Below are 21,284 nucleotides of genomic sequence, written 5' to 3'. Positions count from 1 at the left end.
TTAATGCATATTTTCCTTTGAAAGAGTAATGGAGTTCAAGTATGCCCTTATTGTAAAATGGATAAAGCAGAGATAAAAATCTTCACGTTTTCCAAATCTATTTCTAACTTAGGGAAATGTTGCACGTATTGTACAAAGATCTTTATTTTTGCTGAACTTTTTGAGAGTAAGCTGCTGACATGATGTCCCCTTCCAAAAAATAGTCCAGCATTCCTATTCTATAAATACGGACATTCGTCTACTGCAATTCTTCTCATTGCATAGTCCTTGGATGATGGGGTGAGGGGGGTGTCCACAGGATCAAAACTATTTTTATGATAATACTAATAATATAGTATTTGTCTTTATTACCACGTTAACATTTGCATAGAAGTACAAAACAATGGCAGGAAACACTATCGCCTCCTGAGCATCAATCTAGGCAGTGACTCCAACAATGTGAGTTATTATATTCTTCACCCCATATACTCACATTAAAGGAGGAAAAGGCTGGTTTCACTTATAAATTGATGGTAAAAAATATTCACTTTGTTGGAACTGGCAGATAGCACAATGGTTATGTTGCTGGACTGCCATGCAGTTAACTGCAGTTCAAGTCCTGGACCCAGCAACTTAAAACTCACTCTGGGTGTATGTACATGCACGCCCAAAATCCCAAGAAGAAAACAGAAGAGAAGAGATTGTGACATGGCCATACCTTCTTCTCCTGGGTGGTGAGGAGATAATGTCTCACTTTCTGTCTCTCTGTCTCTCTTTTTCTGGTGATTGCACACACCTTATAGCAAATATCCCTCAAAAATAAAAAATCACTCTGTTAATGCCAACCCTTGAGTGCCCGTATTTTTTTAGTCCTCTGAGTGATAAAGTGGAAAGTATGCACGACACATCCCTGCTGCATCAAAGAGTATAAAGGTGATCTCAAAGTAAAGCACCATGCAGTTGTTCAAGTTGTGAGCTGAAACAACCACTTTCTCACAGAATCCCCTCTTTACTTGAAAGAACAACTATCAGACAGAAGGTAATTATGTGGCCTTAGGTATTTGACGGGCATTTTCTTGAAACTGATGAAATGAACTTGTGACTTCAAAACAAAACAGAAAACCAGCAATGTTTGTCTCTAGTGATAAAATTAAGCTTACAAGCAAATTAGAATATTGGAAACTTTGTGTTCCCTACCAGGAGCTGACACCTCAGTGGTGCCATTATGGCTGTGTCATATTTTTTGTATTGCATAATGAAATATGTCACCATTTAGAAGAGCTGCATAACTCAGTGAAGTGTTATTTTTCACATGATGCTACAGAAGAAGGCATGGGCAAAGTGTAAGAGGGGCCAATGGGTTTTCATGTAATTAAGTACAAAAAAATTTATCGATGTATTTGCAGACTGTACATCACAAAGGACCTTAAACTATTTCTTCTTTAGTTGTGGTGTGATATCAAAATACAGCCATAATGGTCTGAAAGGAATATTTAAGTAATCTTCTCATTTCCAACTGCATATCTGGTGAGGCAGTTTTCTTAATATATTTCATCCAAAGTGACATATTACAGATTGGATACAGAAGCAGGCATGACAATGCAAATGTCTTCTATTAAACCAGACAAGAAACTTACTAAAATATGAATGTGAAACATGTTATTCTTGCTTCTTTTAAAAAAGTAATTATTTTTCATTAAAATTATTTTATTAAACACATGAGGATATTTTAAAATGCAATCTGTGGTTCTAATATTTGAATAGACAAAAAACACAAATAAAACTCTTTGGAATTCTCAATATTTTTAATCTTATAAAGAAATCTTGACATCAAAAAGTCTGTGAGCTTGTTCAATTATTACACAGGGGCTGCCATGTTCTGTTTAATAAGTGTAGTGTTTTGCAAGATAAAAAGAGTTCTAGAGTTCTGTTGCACAACATGAATATACTTGACATTAGTGAATTGTATACTTAAAAATGTTTACGATGTTAAATTATGTGATATGTATATTTACAATTAATCAAGGGTGGGGAAGAAAGAAGGAAAACATTTCAGGAACACAGAAACGGCAAATTATCTGTCGATAATAGTGTGTATGGTAATATCTTTGAACCAATATGCCATGTTTTCATAATGGGAAATTTCATTTGGTATGCTGTAATGATACAGTGATTATAAAAACAAAGAAAAAAGAATAAAATTTAAACTATTGTATCATATATCTAACTATGAAAGGGAAACTTTTAAAATTTGTAAATATTTAAAAGGAAGACAAAGGGAAAAATATCTTTGTGACCTTGGTCTAGAGAAGACTAAAGGTGGAGGTCTGGAATGGAGAAGACATGTAAGAGCATGGTCTATGTTACATGTGTTGTGGTTAAACATTTTACCAAACAACCAAGTAAATACAGGAAAATGGACAATTGAGTCTGCACATCAAGGAGGGAGACCAGGCTGAAGATAGAACATAAAACTATCAGCACAGAGATGTTAATTAAGGCAATTGGATTAAATGAACTTTCTCCAAGGGAGTGAATATGTATCTACAAGATGAGCCTTTCAAATGTGGACCTGATCTCAGAGCTCCATTGAGTTAGAAGAGAAGCAGCAGTTTCAACCAAGGACAATCTTGTAAAGACAAATAGTGACCACAGAGAAAGAATGATATATTGGTAGTTTGTAAAAATATGACGTGTTTCTAGGAGGAAAGAACCAATTGTGTCCCATACTGCTAAGTAAGATAAAAACTGAGAGTTAGTTGGCATTTCCCGACATGAAAATCATGGATAACGTTGCTTAAAGCTTAATTGAAGTGGACTTAATTAAAAACAGAAACAAACCAAAAAACTATATAGGGCGTCTCACTTTAACATAAATAAATTCCTGTACTGTTTATTTATTTATGTTTAGAGCTTTTTGCCCAAGGGTGCATGTGATTACCAGAGAGAGAGAGATAGAGAGATGGTGAGAGGGAAAGTGAGAAATCACCCCCCCAGGAGGGGATGACCACTAAGCAATCCCTTCTCCTTCATTCTCCTCCTGGAATTTTGGACATGCATGTACATGCACCCAGTGTGAATTTTAAGCTACCAGGTCCAGGACTCAAACTGTAGTTGACTAAGTGGAAGTTCAATGACATAACTACTATGCCATTGGCTAGCCCCTGTACTGTTTATTTTTTAAAGGCAATATATTGTCAACTAAGGGAAAAATAAAAGTGCTAATAATATCCCCAAGGATACATCATATTAAATGGGTATAATTATTTCCATTAAAATCAGTCACAAAATTTTAAAAGGTCATCACTCTTCTTTTGCAGTAAAGAACTTACTGTTCAATGACAAAAGGAAAAAAAAAATGTTAAAATGTTTGAAAGAGGTATGCTTTTTTTTCTCTTCCATCTTTCTCTTTTTATCTTTCTTCTTTCCATTCTATTTTTTTCTTTCTTTCTATCTAATTTGACCAGAGAGGGGCAGAGAGAGACAGAGAGAGAGAGAAAGAGAGAGAGAGAGAAGAAAGCAAGCCACCAGGTCTAGGACTTAAACCTTGGTCATCCATGTGGGAGTCCAGGACCCTTAACCACCACACCACCTGCTGGCCCCAAAAGAGGCATTCTTATCCAGGGGAAGAAATGGCAGAGAGCAAGAAAGAGGGAATCTGGGCTGGGAAAAAAATAAGTAAAATATAAAAACACAAAAAATAAACTTTTTTTAAAAAAAAAGAAGCATTAAGGATATTAGTTTCAGGTGATATAATCAGTACAAAAAATTTAAAAGAAAATTAACTGACAAACTATTAAACTGATAACGAACTCAACAAGCACGATGAGTATAAGACTACTACTCAAAAATATTAAAATATTTATTAATTTGGACTCATTGGTCTAATTGGAAAAAATTAAAAATTCCATTAGCAATACTCCCAAACCTGCATGGAACCTATAGAGGACCTCCTACCGGCAGCTGTTTGGTCTGACCACGTTCTAATAAGATTTACAGAGATATCCTTGTCACTGTTTATTTTTAAGTCTGTGTGCTTTTATTACACTAGTTGCATTGTCTGTTTTTGTAAGATTTGGAGCAATTCAAATCTATACCATTACTGTGATTCTATCCCACTGTAAAGTAACTTTTCCATGACACACACACAAAATAAGACAAGTGCATAATAAAGTTTTCAAATAGTTTCATGAACTTTATCCAAAGTAGTCTTGGCAAGAATTACATGTGTAATTCTTTGTTTTACTCAAAGAATATCTCAGTATCATGAACTCAGATGTAGAAATATTTGACTAACTATCCCACAATTAAACCACAAGTCTTGCAGTTTTCTTTATAGCTATCAAGGTTAGAATGTCTGTATAGCTAATTAGAAATTCCATTTATATGAAGCAAAGAAATGAGAAGAATCTGTTCATCTTTTTTTTATTTATTTAGGCTCATTCTTGTGCCAACAATATTAATAGCTCATTCTGATCACACTCATGTGACTCCAACCTTCCCACCAAACCCCATTTTCTAACCAGGGTATCCACAGAACTGGCTCTCAGTTCACATTCTTCATTCTGTATTTTGCGAAGACAATTTTTTTAAAGAATTATTTTTTATGTAACTTTTTTTTATTATTATTATTCTTTTCCAGTTTGATCAGAGAGGGACAGAGAGAGAGGGAGGGAGGGAAAGTAAGAAAGCAAGCCACCAGGTCTGGGACTCAAACCACGATTGGCCATGTGGGAGTCCAGTGCCTTTCATCACCAGGCCGCCTACTGGCTCTGACAATTTTGAGGGAAACAAAACTTGTTTACTGCCCTAGCCTCATGAATCTTTTATCCAGACTTTTTGGAGTGATTAGTAGAAAGTCCATGAATTTCATGGCAACTATTGATATATGATAGAGAGGCAGGAAACCAACAAAAACTAATTGGTAAGACCTAAAAGTGACTACATTTTTAAATCTGTCCAAATATTATCTGATCTTTACCCCCAAAATCATTTTCTTCCAAGTGGCATCACCATTCACCCTGCCCTGGATCCTGGAGACATCTTTGATTCAGGGTGTTCCTCGTACTCTCCGTCCAAACCATCAGTATGTGTTTATGCCCTCCGACATGTATCCTCAATTGCACCGCTTCTCACCACCTTCACTCTACCCTTTTAAGTCAAAAACACAATTTTCACCAAGTTAGACTATCACAACTTATGAATGGGTCAGCCTATTACTCTGATGCCTCCAGGAAACAAGCAAGCATTTTATGGCAGAGATGCTGATTATTTTCAGAGTTACATAAATTTTAAGCAAGTTAAGAAAAAAATCAAGTGAGGATTATCTAGCCTGCTTTCCCTTGATATACTGTCTACTCTTGGAATAAATATTATATGATTAGAATTTAATGAAACATTTACATTAAAAATTATGTTTTTGCTTTTGTTTTGTTTTTTAGGTTTTTGTCATAGGGTGCATATGCTCACTAGAGAAAGAGAGAGGGAGGAAAAGTGACAAGTCACAAGCCTCCCCACCCCACCCCCTGGCAGAGGATATAGCCATGCTGCAATCTGCTCTCCTCCAGTCTCCCCTTGGGATTTTGGCACACATGTGCCCAGTGTGATTCTCAAACTACCAGGTCCAGGATTTGAACTACAGTCAGCCATATAGAAATCCAGTTCCTTAAGCACCACTCACCTGCTGGCCCCTAAAAGTTCATTTTTAAAATAATTTATATATTCCAAAATATCAACAAATAAGTGTCAAAAACTGAAGTCTAACTATCAAAAGTATCTAAATCAAAATTCTCATTTTGACAGAGATTTTTGTCAACTTAAGTTACCACTGAAACTTTTTAATACTGAGATAAGAAATACTTGCCTCATTACTGGAGTGATTGTTAATGGCATATATGCCATTGCAATGAGTCCAGAAATATTACCTAATATTTTAATCAAAACTGTGATTTCAAAGGTAGTCAACAATGTAATAGGGTTTAGTCACATCAAAGATTAGGCCAAATCATGCTGCATCTTTAATTCTACTTAAAGTTGAAGGGGGGGAAAGCATAGTAAAGAAACACACAGATGAGATGGCAAAACTTACCTTTTTAAAAAGGAATTATTTAACTTTAATTACTGATTTTAATTTTACCATAGAAGGACAGAGTGAGAGAGGGGGAAAGCACAAAAGCAAACCACCAGGTTCGGTACTCAAATCATGGTTGGCCATGTGGGAGTACAGTGCCCTTAATCACCCCCCCACCTGCCGGCCTTCCTTCTTCCCTTTTTACTGAAAAAAAAAAAAAAAAAAATCCAGCATTTTCAAGCCTTCCAATGGGCCTCTGCTCTATCTACACCAGATTCACTTATCTTGGGAAGGACCAAAGATTGGTAAGTTGTATAGTGGAGCCAGAAGGTGGTGTGGTGGTGAAGGCAGATGGATTCCCACATGGCCAACTGTGATTCAATTCCCAGACCTGATGGCTTGAAAATCATGCTGGATAAATGTGCATGCATGCCCAAAATCCCAGGAGGGAAATGAAGAAGGAATTATAGCGTGACCATCTCCCCTGGGGAGTGATTATGATAACAAGTATGATTAAGCTACTATACAGTGTATTCTGGATGGGAAGTCACATTTTGTATGCTGTGATGATACTCAGTGAATGAATGTACAATAAATAAAAAATAAAAGTAAAAAAATAAGTTAAAAAATTGTCTGATGAAAAAAAGAAAAAAGTTGGTGTAGTTAGGTACCAGATAGTTGCCAGAAGCTCAGTTAAGTTAATGCAGCAGGTCTAATGACAAGATGTTGAAATATGTTTGTATCTTGAAATAAAACTATCCCTAACTAGAAGGAGAAATGGAGGTACTTTCATTCAGATTTAGCAAGAATAACTTCTATGTCTAAAGAGATCTTCCACACATTTTCCTTACGTCTATAATGACTTGTTCTATAAATTCCTTTATTTCTTTTATAGGATAAAAGAATCCTAGACATGGGAAAATGTTCTGTCCCCAAATACAAGTTTTCTCCATGGAAAAAGACAAATTTGTGAGCAAAGAAGACTGTGTATGTGTATCCGTGCACATGTACATGGGTTACTCTGGTTCAGGCTCCTTTGACATGAATTTAGTACCAGGGCTCTTATGTGCTATTCTTGAAAGCATAGAGTTTCTCTTTCAGAGAAGCAATGGGTAAATTCAGAAAGAAATTGAGAAAGCCTGTTTAAGCCTGGGATCCGAGCTGTGATAAGCATGAGTTTTGAGTACTTTGTTTTAGGAAAGCAGCCATGGTACAATCTGATGCCCCTCTAAAATATTGCTCTGGACTGGAACCCTCTATGGAAGCTGGGATCTGCCTTGTCCGTTGGTCCCAGAATCTTCCTTATTAGGAAACATTATTCTCACTTTGGGTACACAATGAACTTCCTTATATGGGTTATGGTATAGATCATCATCTGGTGCCCAACCACTCCACCAGTATATCTGCCCATGTGGGAAGAAAGCGGGGTCCCTGCCTGCAGCTCCAGAAGGATGCATACAGTATGTGCAATGCAACAGCTACCAGGAGGAGCCCACTGCCCTGGGAGACTGGTACACACATAACAGATGCCGATTTTTGCTTTTCTTTTTGTTCCATCTCTTTTCCTTTCAATATATTCTCCTTTGCCTATTCAGTCCTTCTCAGTGATGCCAAACCTATAAAAACTACAGTGGACTGAGAAGTGTGAGCTTCTACATCTGATAGTTGACATTGTTATGATCTTTGCTATCCTCCACGCAGTAGAAATCCTTATCGGTAGTTGGGGCTCCCTGCTCACCATTATGTCTGTTAGTTCAGAAGCCACCAAAGGAAAAGCAAATGATCTTGCTTAGCTATGAAATTTCCAGCAACCCATAGATCTCCGGTTGGAGGTAGGCGAGAAGGCGGGCATGGTGGTGTGGTTGTGGCTTTACACAGTTACATCATTCTAAGAGGCCCCAAAAGCAATTGGAATCTTATTTTCTTCCAGACTCTCAGCTTATCAAGTTAATAGAAAGGATAAGTATACAGTGTCAAAACAAGTTTAAAATACTTCCTCACAGTTCCTTATTACCCAAAAACATAAAAAGCATTCTAGAAAGCCAAAGATGAAGGACTGATTGGAAACCCAATCAGTTAAAGCAATTATTCTTCTTTTTACTTACATTAAAAGAGGGGAATTTGGGACCCAGCAGATGGCATAATGGTTACATTGCTGGACTCCCATATAGTCAACCATGGTTAGAGTTCCAGACACCGCAGCTTAAAACTCACACAGGGCGTGTGTGTGTGTGTGTGTGTGTATTTGAATGCCCAAGATCTTGAGAGAATGGAGGAAAAGGGACTGAAATGTGGCCATCGCCCGCTGAAGGCTGATTCTTGCTTTCTTTCTCTCTGTGTCTCTCCAGTAAGCACATGCACCCTGTAGCAAAAATTTCTTGCTTAAAAATAGGGGGGGGGGGCAGGAAAGGAATGTAGTCAGGGGACTATATTTCACTATGAGACACTAGGTAAAAGCTTCGAGGGGTAGCTATGTCCTGAAATGTTTAAGATTAGTATGCTTAATAATTACGTTAAATCTGTCTTAAGAACAGCCACACTAATAGGCAAACTTTTATACAGTAGCAACTTTATTATGAGCTTGACTTCACATAGTTAGGATAGCAGTTTCCCTTAAACTTGACCTAAAAAAAAAGTTTACATATCACAATATTAAGTATAGACTAGCTGAAATTCCAGAAGATATTTAAACAGGTTATAGGTAACTGCTACTCATCTTTGGACAGGAAGAATAACAACATTACTGACAATGGCGCCCAGACAGGTATGTGCCATCTGTTCTGGTGTGTTAGGGAGGAGAGGGAGTCATGGCATGGGCATTGTTGATGCAGTGATTCATGGGTAGTTGTTCCTGCAGGAAGAGGAGGGAGGAACAGTTAAGAGCTATTTATTTGTAACTCTTACCTAAAACTTGTTGAGAACTTATTGTTGCTCAATGGAAAACATATTAAAGAATCAAATTTTGACCCTCGAATGTAATTTATGGTAACCCCCCCAAGGGATGCATTCTAAGACCCTATATAATACCAACCCTATATACACTGTTTTTCCCCATACATACATATCCATGATTAAGTTTATAAATTAGGCACAGTATGACAATAGTTAAAATAAAACAATTCTAAGGATTCTTTGTAATAAAAGTTATGTGAATGTTTTGTCTTTCTAAAGATCTTATTGTTCTGTATTCACCTGTTTTCAGACTGTGATTGACTACGAGCCACTAAAACCGGGGAAAACAAAACTGCATATAAAAATGAGACTATTCAAAAACATTATCCAACTAAATCAAGTATGTAAATTAAATGTTATTAGAAGTGATCTAAATAGTGGTTAGATCACCTTTTTTTTTTTTTTTTGAGACTACTATGACCATACAACTCAGCTTTATTCAAAGTAGTTATTAGAGCTTTTGAAAAAAGTTCATCAACTTCAAGGCCATTCATTGTCCATATGCACGCATTTCAGAGCACCCTTTTAAAATAAAAAACCTGATAACTGGACAAAGAAAAAGTGGTATATACATCAGGAGATACTAATCATCAAGGGTGAAATCCTCTCAATTGCAACATGGACAAACCAGAAGGAGATAATGCTCAGTGAAATAACCTGGCATGGAATGACAGATACGATACGTTCTCACTCATTGGTAGAAGTTAAAAGATTGGTTACAAAGAAGTGGAGAGTGAAACAGTGGATACCAGAAGCAAGGAAGTGGGAGAGGTGGGAGGAATAGAAAGAACTTGGTTACCAGACTCAAGAGTGCAAGCAGATAAACAGAAGTTCTAGTGTATTATTGCAGTTGAGTAACTTCAGTTGGTAACAATTCAGTGCATATTTCAAAACTGCTGGAAGGATTCCAGATGTTCACTAGACAAAGTAATAAGTGTTCAAGATGAGGGATATGTTTATTGCTCTTATTTGATCATTGCATGTCATATATACATATTGAAAAACTACACTGTAACTTATACATATTTACAGTTCTATGTACATTATGATTATAACTTAGGGGCCAGCAGGTGGCATAGTGGTTAAGGCACTCCGACTGTGGTCTGAGTCCTAGACCTGGCTGCTTGCTTTCTCACTCCCTTTCTCTTGATAAATAAAATAATGCTAAAATTAAAATAAGCTCAGTATAAAAATTCTTATGAAGACGGTATTTTTCTGCAAGTATTAATCTTAAAACTACTAATGAATTCCTCTAAATTTTAAAGCCCAGTTCACTTATCTTCCTACTTCTGTTACTTACATATTACCTTAAACACACACACACAGGCTTCAAAAATTTCACAGAAAATTAAAGTACAAGTTTATTTTTTTGGCACAAAAAATGTTGAAGTCCATGCATATTTTTCTTAATTCCCATTTTAAAAAAAAGTTTACGAGTAGGCATAGTGCTTTTCAGAGAGAAAACAACTCTCATGGGGATGGCCATGCTGCAATTCCTTTCACTGCTTTCTCCTTTTGGAATTTTGGGCACACATGTACACATGCCTGGCTTATTTTCAAGTCTCCAGATCTAGGACTCAAACTGTGTGGCTGACCATGTAGGATCTAGCTGCCTTAACCACCATACCACCAGTTGGCCCAATATGCATTTTCTATGAACTGTTTGAACACTGTATACATACATGTACCCATGTACTTTTTTGGAAAGTATTAGCATGAAATTGCAGACCTGGTATGGTCCTTCTATAACAACTATTTGCACAGGCTATATTAAAAATGAACAATTTAGTACCTGAGAATGAAGGTAAGAAAACTGAATAGCGTGAAATCTATTCATGCTTACGTCTGACTACCAAGAAAGCTATGATTATACCCAAGTATAGTCTATACCATTCAAGTCTATGAAGACCAGAGCCGTTTGAGTGCACAGCATTCAAAAGGGGATTTACCTGATCTTCTTCATTGAAATTATATTTAACAGACAGACTACAGTTAACCATGAAATGATGAAAACCTAAACATTCTCACCTTCTTAACGGTGCTAACCTGAGGCCCACATTTTTTGCTTGGTGGATGAGCTGATGGCTGTTGCTCTTTTGCTCCTTGAGCACTGCCTCTCAAGGTACTGGCATCATACCCATTCATTCCGAAAGGCATCAGAGATGGAACCACCAGCCTAAAAGAACAAATGATAAGACACACAGAACTGATAGTTGTACATATATTTTTGTGCGAAAGACATAAATAAATCCATCAGGTTTATGTTAAATATAAAGTAACTAACTAGCTTGAGGAAAAAAGGCAAATTTGTCCAATGCATCTAAATTAATTTATAACAGAATCTTCAGTAAGATGTTACCTATCAATCTAGAATTGTCCTGAGAGCCTCAAAGTTAAAGTTTCAAACATTTAAATGGTTGTTGAAGATGCTATTCTATAACTTAGTTCACTTGTTTACATGCATCCTTTTGTCTATTAATGTACATAACATAATGCAACAGTCGATACTGAAGATGAATATGTCTATATTATACATGGTATTAATGCTTTGGAAAAATCATACTGTGACCCGCTAAGATGCAGAACAGTTATTTCTAGACCAGAAGTCAGAATCAGACATTTTAAATGATTGTTAGATATAAAATATATTCTATGTAGGGTCGAACATATTGAATTTCATCCACCAAACAGCTGTAACTGGGTCACACACATAGATATCCACACACTGGAAATTGAAAATACAGATTTAAAAGTGTGGGAAAAGGTTTACAACCAAATTCAGCCTGGCAGGAAAGGGAGACACCCTGTTCAGGGTTAAGCAGCAGTTAGATTTCCACCTTCCACTACCATCTCAACTCTTTGCCACACTTTAGGATTTGAAGTGTTAAGTCCACTTGCTATATTTCTCTCCCTGTACATTAGGAAAGGTGATTCACTCATCTCCCAATGTCAAGAGGCAGGCATTTCCAAGAGAATGACTCAGATCCACAGTGTTTATGTAAAGAGAAGCTAAAATCTTATTCAAAGCCTCTCTGTTTCTGTGAACTTAGAAAGGCCAATATGCCCTTAACTTATTTGATCCGTGAGAAAGCAAACTGCAGGTAAATAAGGTATAATTAGCCTATACTACTATCATTTGTGATTAAAATAATGAATCCTTTTCTTGAGAGCTTAGTGGATACCTCTAAAGGAACAGGGATTGAACTATTTTACCAAGATTTTTCTTGAGAAGGCCTACCAAAGATAAAATCTGAGTCATCAAAGACGTTCAGAGTTGTGAAGTAAAGATGACCAGCATTTAGACCTACTATGAGAAGGTATCCGTGGCCAGCCAGAGTTGATCAAAAGATATCTGCGACCATTTCAATAAGAGATTTTTTCCTTTTCCCATGTCTTAGCACCATTATCCTTGTTAACTTAACCAGAAAAGGTAGGTGAGAGCATGGAATTTTTTTTAAGAGAGATTTTTGTATAAGGTGTGTGTGCTTGCTGGAGAAACAGAGACAGACAAAAAGTGAGAAATCATCTCCTGGGGGTAATGACCATGCTGCAATCCCTTCCCCTCCATTCTCCTCTTGGGATTTTGGGCACATGTGCATACATACCCAGCATGAGTTTTAAGCCTCTGGGTCTGGGACTCAAACCACAGTCATCTCTGTGGGAGTCCAGCAATGTAACTTTTACATTATCTGCTGGTACCAAGAGAATGGATTTTAATGCCACAAAGAGATCACATGTAGGAATCTACTCCAACCCTCAGCATAGCTGGAACTAGCAGAAAGGAAAGGAAGGAAACTGAAAATTACATAAGAAATTCCATTGTTAAATTGTACTACACTGGGACCAGCTGTTGGCATAATGGCTATGTCGCTGGACTCCCATGTAGTAGACTGTGGTTTGAGTCCCGGACCCAGTGACTTAAACTCTTAAACTCACGCCAGGCTCATGTGCATGTGTGCCCAAAATCCCTAGAGGATAATGAAGGAGAAGAGATTACAGAATGGCCATCCCCTCTCAAGGGTGATTTCTCGCTTTCTGTCTCTTTCTGGCAAGCGCACGTGCCCTATAGCAAAATCCTCTAAGGAAAAAAAGAATTGTACTACACTCAGGCTTCTGAAGTCACATAACCAGAAAATTATTCTTTCAAAATGCTGTTAAATAGTGGGAAAGATTTTTACATTGCACAAAAGCAATGATTTATCCAAACAAAAAAATACCATTTGCAAGTTTCAACTACGTAAAATGGCTAAATGGTGACCATGTCAATACCAACTACAAAAAGGCAACTTGACTTCAAAAATTAGAGGCAAAAACATGGATGTACAACTTGTATTATCACATCCATATACTCCATAACTTGACTTCATTGCCATAGAGCCGCTTCATTCCATGGGCCAAAAGAGAGACTTAAGGCTCACAATTTTTATCTCATAGCCTTTACCTCCTCAGGGGCTGGCAGATTCACAAAGGCTGTTTGAAAAACTGATCAAAGGACCAGCAGTCAGCATAATGGCTACGTCGCTGGGCTCCCACGTAGTTGCCCACTGTTCAAGTCCTGGACCCGGTGACTTAAAACTCATGCCATGTGCGTGTGTGCCCAAGATCCGAGAGGAGAATGGAGGAGAAGGGATTGCAGCATGGCCATCCCCCCTGGGGGGTGATTTTTCGCTTTCTGTCTCTTTGTCTCTCTGTCTGGCGAGCTCACAATCCCTGTACCAAAAACTTCTCAAAAAAAAAAAAAAAACTGATCGACATCATCTAAATTTGGACTAACTTCTAAATCAATTAAGGGAAGCTTGTTTCATATGTGGTCCTTATAAAAACATAGCAGCTGCAGCTACTATTATAGCCATGGGGTAGAGCGGTTGAAAAGGCATTTGGGGCTGGAAGGACTTGGTCTCTCAGATTAAAAGGAAGGTATACCAGGCATATTTTCTATTCTGTCCCAGGAACACAGAACTCAGACTCCATACAATAGTTTCCCATGGGCAAGGAAGCATATTCTTTAAAAAAAAAAAAAAATCAAAGACTAAAGTACCATTACATCCAAAATTGAGGACTTAGTTCACCTGGCCTTAGGTCTAGAGATAGAGTCTAAAACATTTCTATCTTCCTTAAAGAACAGATTATCAGATTTGCAGAAGTTCTGGGTAGGAACTAATATCCATCAAATAGAGCCAGATCCTGGCTCTGATATATATTAACTTTGCCATTTGGTATATCATATAATAGCTACCACCTATATCAGTAAAGAATGGTGATTATAGTGCATATTATATAGAAGTGAAATGATTTCAGAAAGCTGTTCTCACATTACCTAAGACATCAGAAATGTTCAATGATATTCCTTCTCATCCATCATTTAGTAAATATTTATCCTTCATCTTACACTAATCTTCAACTCTATCATATAATCTAAAAAGATGGCTAGTATAAAAAAATACAAGATTCAGAGAAACACTATTTAAAGTTCAGAACTACTTCTTTAAAATAAATATGAATATTTGTGATCATTAATTAACTAATGTCCAGTTAAAAGCATACTTATTCTGATGTAGCAGCACTGGCCAATAGAATTTTCTATTATGAAGAAACTGTTCTAAATCTGTACTATGAAATATGTTACCACTAACCACATGTTGCTATTAAGCTCTTGAAAAATAAGTAGTTAAACTAAATAACTAAATTCTTAGTTATACTTAACATTAATTAAAAATGTTACACATGGTTACTGGCTACCAGGCTACCAAGTCATGAAAAAATGGAATTAAAATATAAATCTATCTTGGTGCCAAAAAATTTTGAAATCCATGCATAATTTCATAATTTGCATTTCCCATGAACTTTTTAAAGACTCCTTATATTAACATAGACCTAGAGATGACTAGTGATTTCTGAAAAACTGGATTTTTTTCTTTTTTTAGGGTTTTCAAGTCGGACATGGCCTTCTGCCTTAATTTTATCTGACCTTCTCCAGCCATTGGGAAGTATAAAGATATAGTGCAAATGTAAGAGCATCGTGAATAGTTAAAATGACATTGATAAGTTGCAAAAATGAACTTAGATAGTGAAGATGACACAGTACTGACAAAGATCAAGTAGATCAAAAGAACAGAAAAGAGAGCTCAGAGAAATCCAAATTTATATGTCACTGATTTAACAGAAGAGTCAAAGAAAAGCAAGAGAAGAGGTCACTTCATTAATGGTGCTAATCACCAGAACCTCCATATGGAATGAGACAGATCTTGACCTGACTCATACTACATACCAAAATTAACTTCAAATGTATTGTAGACCCAAACACATCCAAAACAAAAAGTTTTAAAATAAAAAACTTGGTGATAAGCAAAAAAACTTTAAGACAGAACAGGAAGTGATCATCATAAAAAGGTGACTCTGCAAGTTAAAAATCTAAAATTAAAGATGTGTGATCATCGAAAGACACCACTACAACAAGGAATAAGCTATCTGGAGATTGAGGCAGAATATTCGCCAAACATCTGACAAATACCTGATATTCAAGGTATATAAAGAACACTAAGTCAGTAAGATGGATGAATCAAATGGGCAAAAACCATAGCTCAGGTGCAGGCAGGTGGTGTGGTAGTTAAGGTGCTAGACTTGCCCACGGCTGACCGTGGTTTGAGTGCCAGACCTCGTGGCTTGCCATCTTGCTTTCCCCTTCTCTTGATCTCTCTTTGGTCAAATTAAAAAATAACAACAACAACAAATAAAATTAAATAATTTTGGAAAAGAAAAACCACAGTTCATATGAGAGATTCAAATGGCCAATGGCCACTAATAATTAGTCATTCAGAAAATGCAAATTAAACTGAGATACCATGATGCACCTGATATCATGAATAGAATGAAAAGAATGGCAGCATCATGTGGTGAAACCATCAAACATTCATATATTTCCAGTATAAATGAAGAATAGAACACCCTGTTTGAGAAAATACTAGTTTCTTACAAAACTAGATATACTTTCTCTGTGACCAAGAAAGTCTATTCCTAACTATCCCCTCAAAGAAACAAAAACATACATCTTTACAAAGCGTTGCAATAAAGATGGTCATAACAGATTTATTCACGATATCATATCTAGTAAATTGTCAAAATAATAACAGGCCCAGTCAGTAGCAGAAAGTCACTAAACTTTAGTGCTGGAAGCCACATAGTTCACTACAGGTTCAGATTCCTAGGTTAGCATAAAAACATGCAGGGTGAGTGCCTGTGCCCAAGACCCTAAAGGCCAGAGGACTGGGGAAAGGGAATTGCATCACGAGACCCTCTCCAAGATGCTCCTCTCTATTTCCTTCTCTGTCTCTGTCTCTCATGTATGTGAGCCCTCTATTATAAATGAAAAATTAAGGGAAAAAAAAAGTACACAACTCAGCTCTAAAGAAATAAGCTACTGGGAACCAGTAGTTAGCGTAATGGCTATGTCGCTGGACTCCCACGTAGTCAACCGCGGTTCACATCCCAGACCTGGTGGCTTAAAACTCACGCCGGGCGCGTGTGCGTGCGTGTCCAAGATCCCGAGAGGAGAATGGAGGAGAAGGGACTGTGGAGTGGCCATCCCCCCAGGGGGTGATTTCTCTCTTTCTGTCTCTATGTCTCTCTCTGTCTGTCTGGCGAGCGCATGCGCCCTATAGTGAAAATCTCTCCAAAAAGAAAAAAGAAAAAAGAAATAAGCTACTATAGTAGAATGCACTTTGAATTTCAAATATTACACTGGATAAAAGAATATGCGCTATGATTCCATTTATACAAAGTTACGGAAGAGATAAGAACAGTGAGGTGCAAGGAGCAGGAACCAATGGGGAAGAACCATGTTCTGCAGAAATGAAAATCTTAGCTAAATTGCTAAAATTGTGTGTGAAACACAGAGCCGAGTTTATAAATGCATATGCTTCTGTAACTTTTTTATATTTAATGGTATCCAAATTTTTCTTCAGAGAAATTATTTTAAATATTGATACATAATTTGTGGTATGTACACTGAAGTACTCAGGGGAAACGCATTCATGCCTTCAGTTGTAAGTGCATCACCAAATTTGTGAATGGGAAATGGATGTGTGATAAAATTTAGGACAAAAGGTAGACTCCAGGTATCAGGCATTTGAGTGTTTGCTGTAAAATTCTTTCAACTCTTCTGTATGATTCAAAATTCTCATGAGAATTAAAAAGTTTTAGGAATTTTCATTGTGCCATAGACTTCCTTTAGGGCATTTTTTTAAAAAAAAGGGTTGTATTCTAAACAAACATCAACTAAAAATGTATAAGGTATGGATGGTCACACGTACCTCTTCACAAAGCAAGCCACCTGAAATTTATAGATGGTATCCGTCGCTGGTCGATAACTGATCTCAGATAATATGACAGCATCATTCCTTTCGAACACCTAGAATGACAAAGACCTCTTTGCCTCTATTTTTCCCACCAGATTAGTAATAAAAGACAATTTTTGTTTCTGGTACTATTTGAAAGTACATAGGAGTTCCTCAGAAAGTTTGTGGAAAACACGCATGAAAAAACTATGCATGAATTTCAATATTTTTTTCGCATCGAAATAAATTCATCATTCCAGTTTTCCAGAAGATTTTTGAAGTATCCTTGTATTTGTGATGTCCAAAATAGCTCATTTGCACATATCCTCACACAATATCCAAAAAAATTAACCACTGACAACAGGTGAGAGTGAACATAGGTCATAACTTTTTATCTTTTTAAAACTTTTATCTGAAATGTTCCCACTAAGATGAGTGCATAGCCCCTATATGAGAATTGGTCTCTACAAAAAATATGAATGTCCCTAAAATTTTTAATTAAGAAGTATCTTTGAGGGACCAGCAGTTAGCGTAATGGCTATGCCGCTGGACTCCCATGTAGTCGACCATGGTTCGCGTCCCAGACCAGGTAGCTTAAAACTCACGCCAGGCACATGTGCGTGTGTACCCAAGATCCCGAGAGGAGAATGGAGGAGAAGGAATTGCGACATGGCCATCCCCCCAGGGGGTGATTTCTCGCTTTCTGTCTCTGTCTGTCTGACGAGCGCACGCACCCTATAGCAAAAACCTCTTCAAAAAAAAAAAAATAGTATCTTTGATACTATGTAGCCCTGAAAAGAAAAAAAAAAAGTTTTATGGGAAATCATGATACTTACAATTTTCTTGATCCCACAATAAATGATGGAATAAGAAAATTCATAGTTGACTGACAGCATCCTTGTGACAGGACAATTATTTCCCAGGTGTATGTCACCAATTCTAGCTTCCGTGTCATTATCAAAAGGTTTTTTCTTCATTCTGACTACCAACCAATCATCAGAACATGTTGAAGTCACAGCTATTAAAAAAAAAAAGAGTGTGTTAGCATATTTTTATCTTTATTAAATAAAGAATTCTGCTGTAAGAAAATTCTGAGACAGGACAGTAATCTCGTCATTTGCCAGATAAGAAATAAAATACTAAAACCATTAAATTACTTGAGAAAGATCTCAAGTCTGCCATTTACATATCTGGCCCTGGTACCGAGTCAAGTCAGTCATTGCCTTAGAAGGACATGTCGGAGTGACTCAGTGAGTTATGAGGATATGGTAAGTGTTTGGCTCAGATTTTATCAATGATTCTCTATCCACAGAGAATTCTTTATTCTACTGATAGATGGTGAATAATATGTCTAAGGTCTTACAAGTGAAAGTCTGGTCCCCAAAAAGGCAAAAATCAGTGACACCTGAGCACTTAGATACATAGAATTCCAGATCTCATTCCTAATCTTCTGATCAGTTTGCATGTTAACAAGACCCCCACATGACTAGTTGATACATCCATATTTGAGAACAGCTGGTCTAATGAGTACTAACGTTCAGAGCTGCAAGATGACCTAGTAATATAACAGAAGTAGATAAAAACATGAGAAAATAGAAACAGATGGGAGACCAGGTTTCCTTTGCATAACCATTCATTCGATATTTATAACAATCCTTTCTAGTACAAGGTCCTGTGTGAACCACATGCTATGATTGATCAGAGAGATACCTAAAAACATGGTCTCATAAAATGATAATATAGGAGTTAAACCCGACAGCAAAAAGTACACTAAGGCCCCGAAATCTCAAAATGAGGAAAGATCTGACTCATTCAGGTGTGATAGGGCTGCAGATGGTTTCTCTGGGGTGGTTCAAACTAAGGCTGATTATTAAAAACAAGAGAGGTAATCATCTGATTTGAAACATAAGATTGGGTATCCTCCACAAGTCCTTATTCACTCTGAGACCCACTGAAAGGAAGAATTTATTAGCTTCAATTATTAGGAAGCAAGATAGATGAAACATAGTCGTGGTTTCAGGACTGACACTAGTTTTGCTTAGAAAAAGTTTTGCTTAGAATAAGTTTTGCTTAGAAAAGCAAAACTACACCAATACATGCTTTACAGCACCTTTAAAAAATTATTTAGCCTTATTTATTTATTTAATTTGACTGCAGAGAGAGCGAGAGAGAGAAGAAAGTGAGAAAGCAAGCCACCAGGTCCAGGACTCGAACTGTGGTCAGCCATATGGGAATCCAGCACTGCTAACTACCATGCCACATACTGGCCCTATCCTTAAAGCACTTCTAAACAGAAATAAAACACTTAAAGTCTAGACTTCTCACCTCAGCCCTATTGGCATTGGCGTTGGATTTTATTGTTGGCTGTACATTGTAGAACATGCAGAAGCATTTTCCATTTATTGTCCACTAAATACCAGTAGTGACCCCATCATGACAACCAAAAATGCACCTGGACATTGCCAAATCTCACCTAAAGGAAAAAAACCACCCCTCATTGAAAATTAGTGTCCTAAATAAAGGTGGGAGAGAAGCAACACAGTTACAGATACTGGACAAAGCCCACAGACTGCCTTCTTTGGCAAATCACTCACACCAACATTAGGTACAATTGACGTCAGGTTGGCATTCTGAGGCAAACTAGAGATATCTTAGTGACCTCATGATAATACTAACACTTAAGAGTTCTATTTTCACTCTACTGTCTCTCTCTTATTTTAAGGTGCAATATATCTCCAATAACTTTTTTTGTGGGGAAAAATTAGATACAGGGACTTGACATAATTTGCCCAAGTTCACGGAGCAAACAAACACCAGAGCTAGGGTTCATCTATTGGCAGAACCTTAGGAAGAGAGGTATAGAGAAACTGGGTTGCTCACTGTCTGTATGATTGTCAACCATGCACAACAGTTAGAATGAGATTGCCTACACTCTTCCTTCCCAGAAAGTCAAGACCACTCACTAAGATCACCCTCTCTTTTCCTGCCCTTTCCTCCAATTTTATGAGCCCTGGTTATATAAGAAATATAGGCCTGGTTATTAGAAGAGGGATAATGATGTAGGATTAACTAAATCTGGGGGGAGGACAGGTTTTTTGTTTTTTGTTTTTCAAAAAGTAAATACCTTGAGCCCAGTTTAAACATATGAAGGATAACATTTTTTTTAACTGTGTCTAATTGAAAATAGGCAGCCCTACCTGTTGGTTAACAGTTAGGGAGGTAGGGGGAAAAAAGACAGCCCAGTATTCAAGAGAACAATTTTGTCACTTTAAGTCAACATCCTCCAAAGATATTTCTTATTCATACCTGGTTCAAGTCCAGAAGAATTCCAAAACAACAAAGAAAGGAGGAAGGACCCGCCTAAAAGCACAGAGGCCTTCATGATGCCAAACTCCATGACACAACACACAGAGAACAGGAAATGGTCAAGAGTATGCCTCCCTAGAGTTTATAAACCTTTGGCCATACTCAGCTGTCTACAATTACCCTCTTCTTGGCCAGCACGGGCAAATCCCTTAGCATCTTTCTATCACCAGCAGTAGCTGCATCACCTCACCTGGAAGCTTGTTAGATGCAAAAATATCAAGTCTCTCCCTAGATTTACAAACATAGTCATAAACTACATTTCAGCAACAGTGGTCCACATGTATATTTAATTTGAGAAGTAGTTCTCTTAGCTTATTATGAGTCTAGATCACTTAACCACTGACTTTTTAAAAACTATCTTGGTATTAGAAATTGTGAAAATAAAGTTAGTAATTCTGTTGTACACCTCTAGGTCCATGGATGTTCATAGGTGATGTCCTATATACCTGTATGATTCTTAGTAAGTTAAAGGAAACAAGAGTCTTGGGATTTAACAAGAGTCAGGAAGCTGACACAGGTGACATTTGTTATTAGATCTCTTTGATTTTCTCTTTTTAAATTTCCTGAACTGCTAATTAGGTTAA

General features: G+C 37.1%; 1 protein-coding gene across 1 annotated transcript; it reads right to left on the bottom strand.

Moving 5' to 3' along the window:
• Positions 1-8,736: 8,736 nt before the first annotated feature.
• On the bottom strand, positions 8,737-20,739 carry OOSP4B (oocyte secreted protein family member 4B). The gene is made up of 5 exons (XM_006147415.1): positions 20,641-20,739; positions 18,171-18,352; positions 17,311-17,408; positions 11,030-11,177; positions 8,737-8,900 (listed from the first exon to the last, which is right to left on the bottom strand). The coding sequence occupies exons 1-5, from the start codon at positions 20,729-20,731 to the stop codon at positions 8,838-8,840; spliced, it is 582 nt and encodes a 193-aa protein (XP_006147477.1). The 5' UTR covers positions 20,732-20,739; the 3' UTR covers positions 8,737-8,837.
• Positions 20,740-21,284: the final 545 nt, after the last annotated feature.

Source organism: Tupaia chinensis, unplaced genomic scaffold (genome assembly GCF_000334495.1).
Source record: "Tupaia chinensis unplaced genomic scaffold, TupChi_1.0 Scaffold000213_1, whole genome shotgun sequence".
NCBI lineage: Eukaryota > Metazoa > Chordata > Mammalia > Scandentia > Tupaiidae > Tupaia > Tupaia belangeri.
Note: the sequence above shows the minus strand (reverse complement) of the source record. Positions and strands in the feature narration are given on the sequence as shown.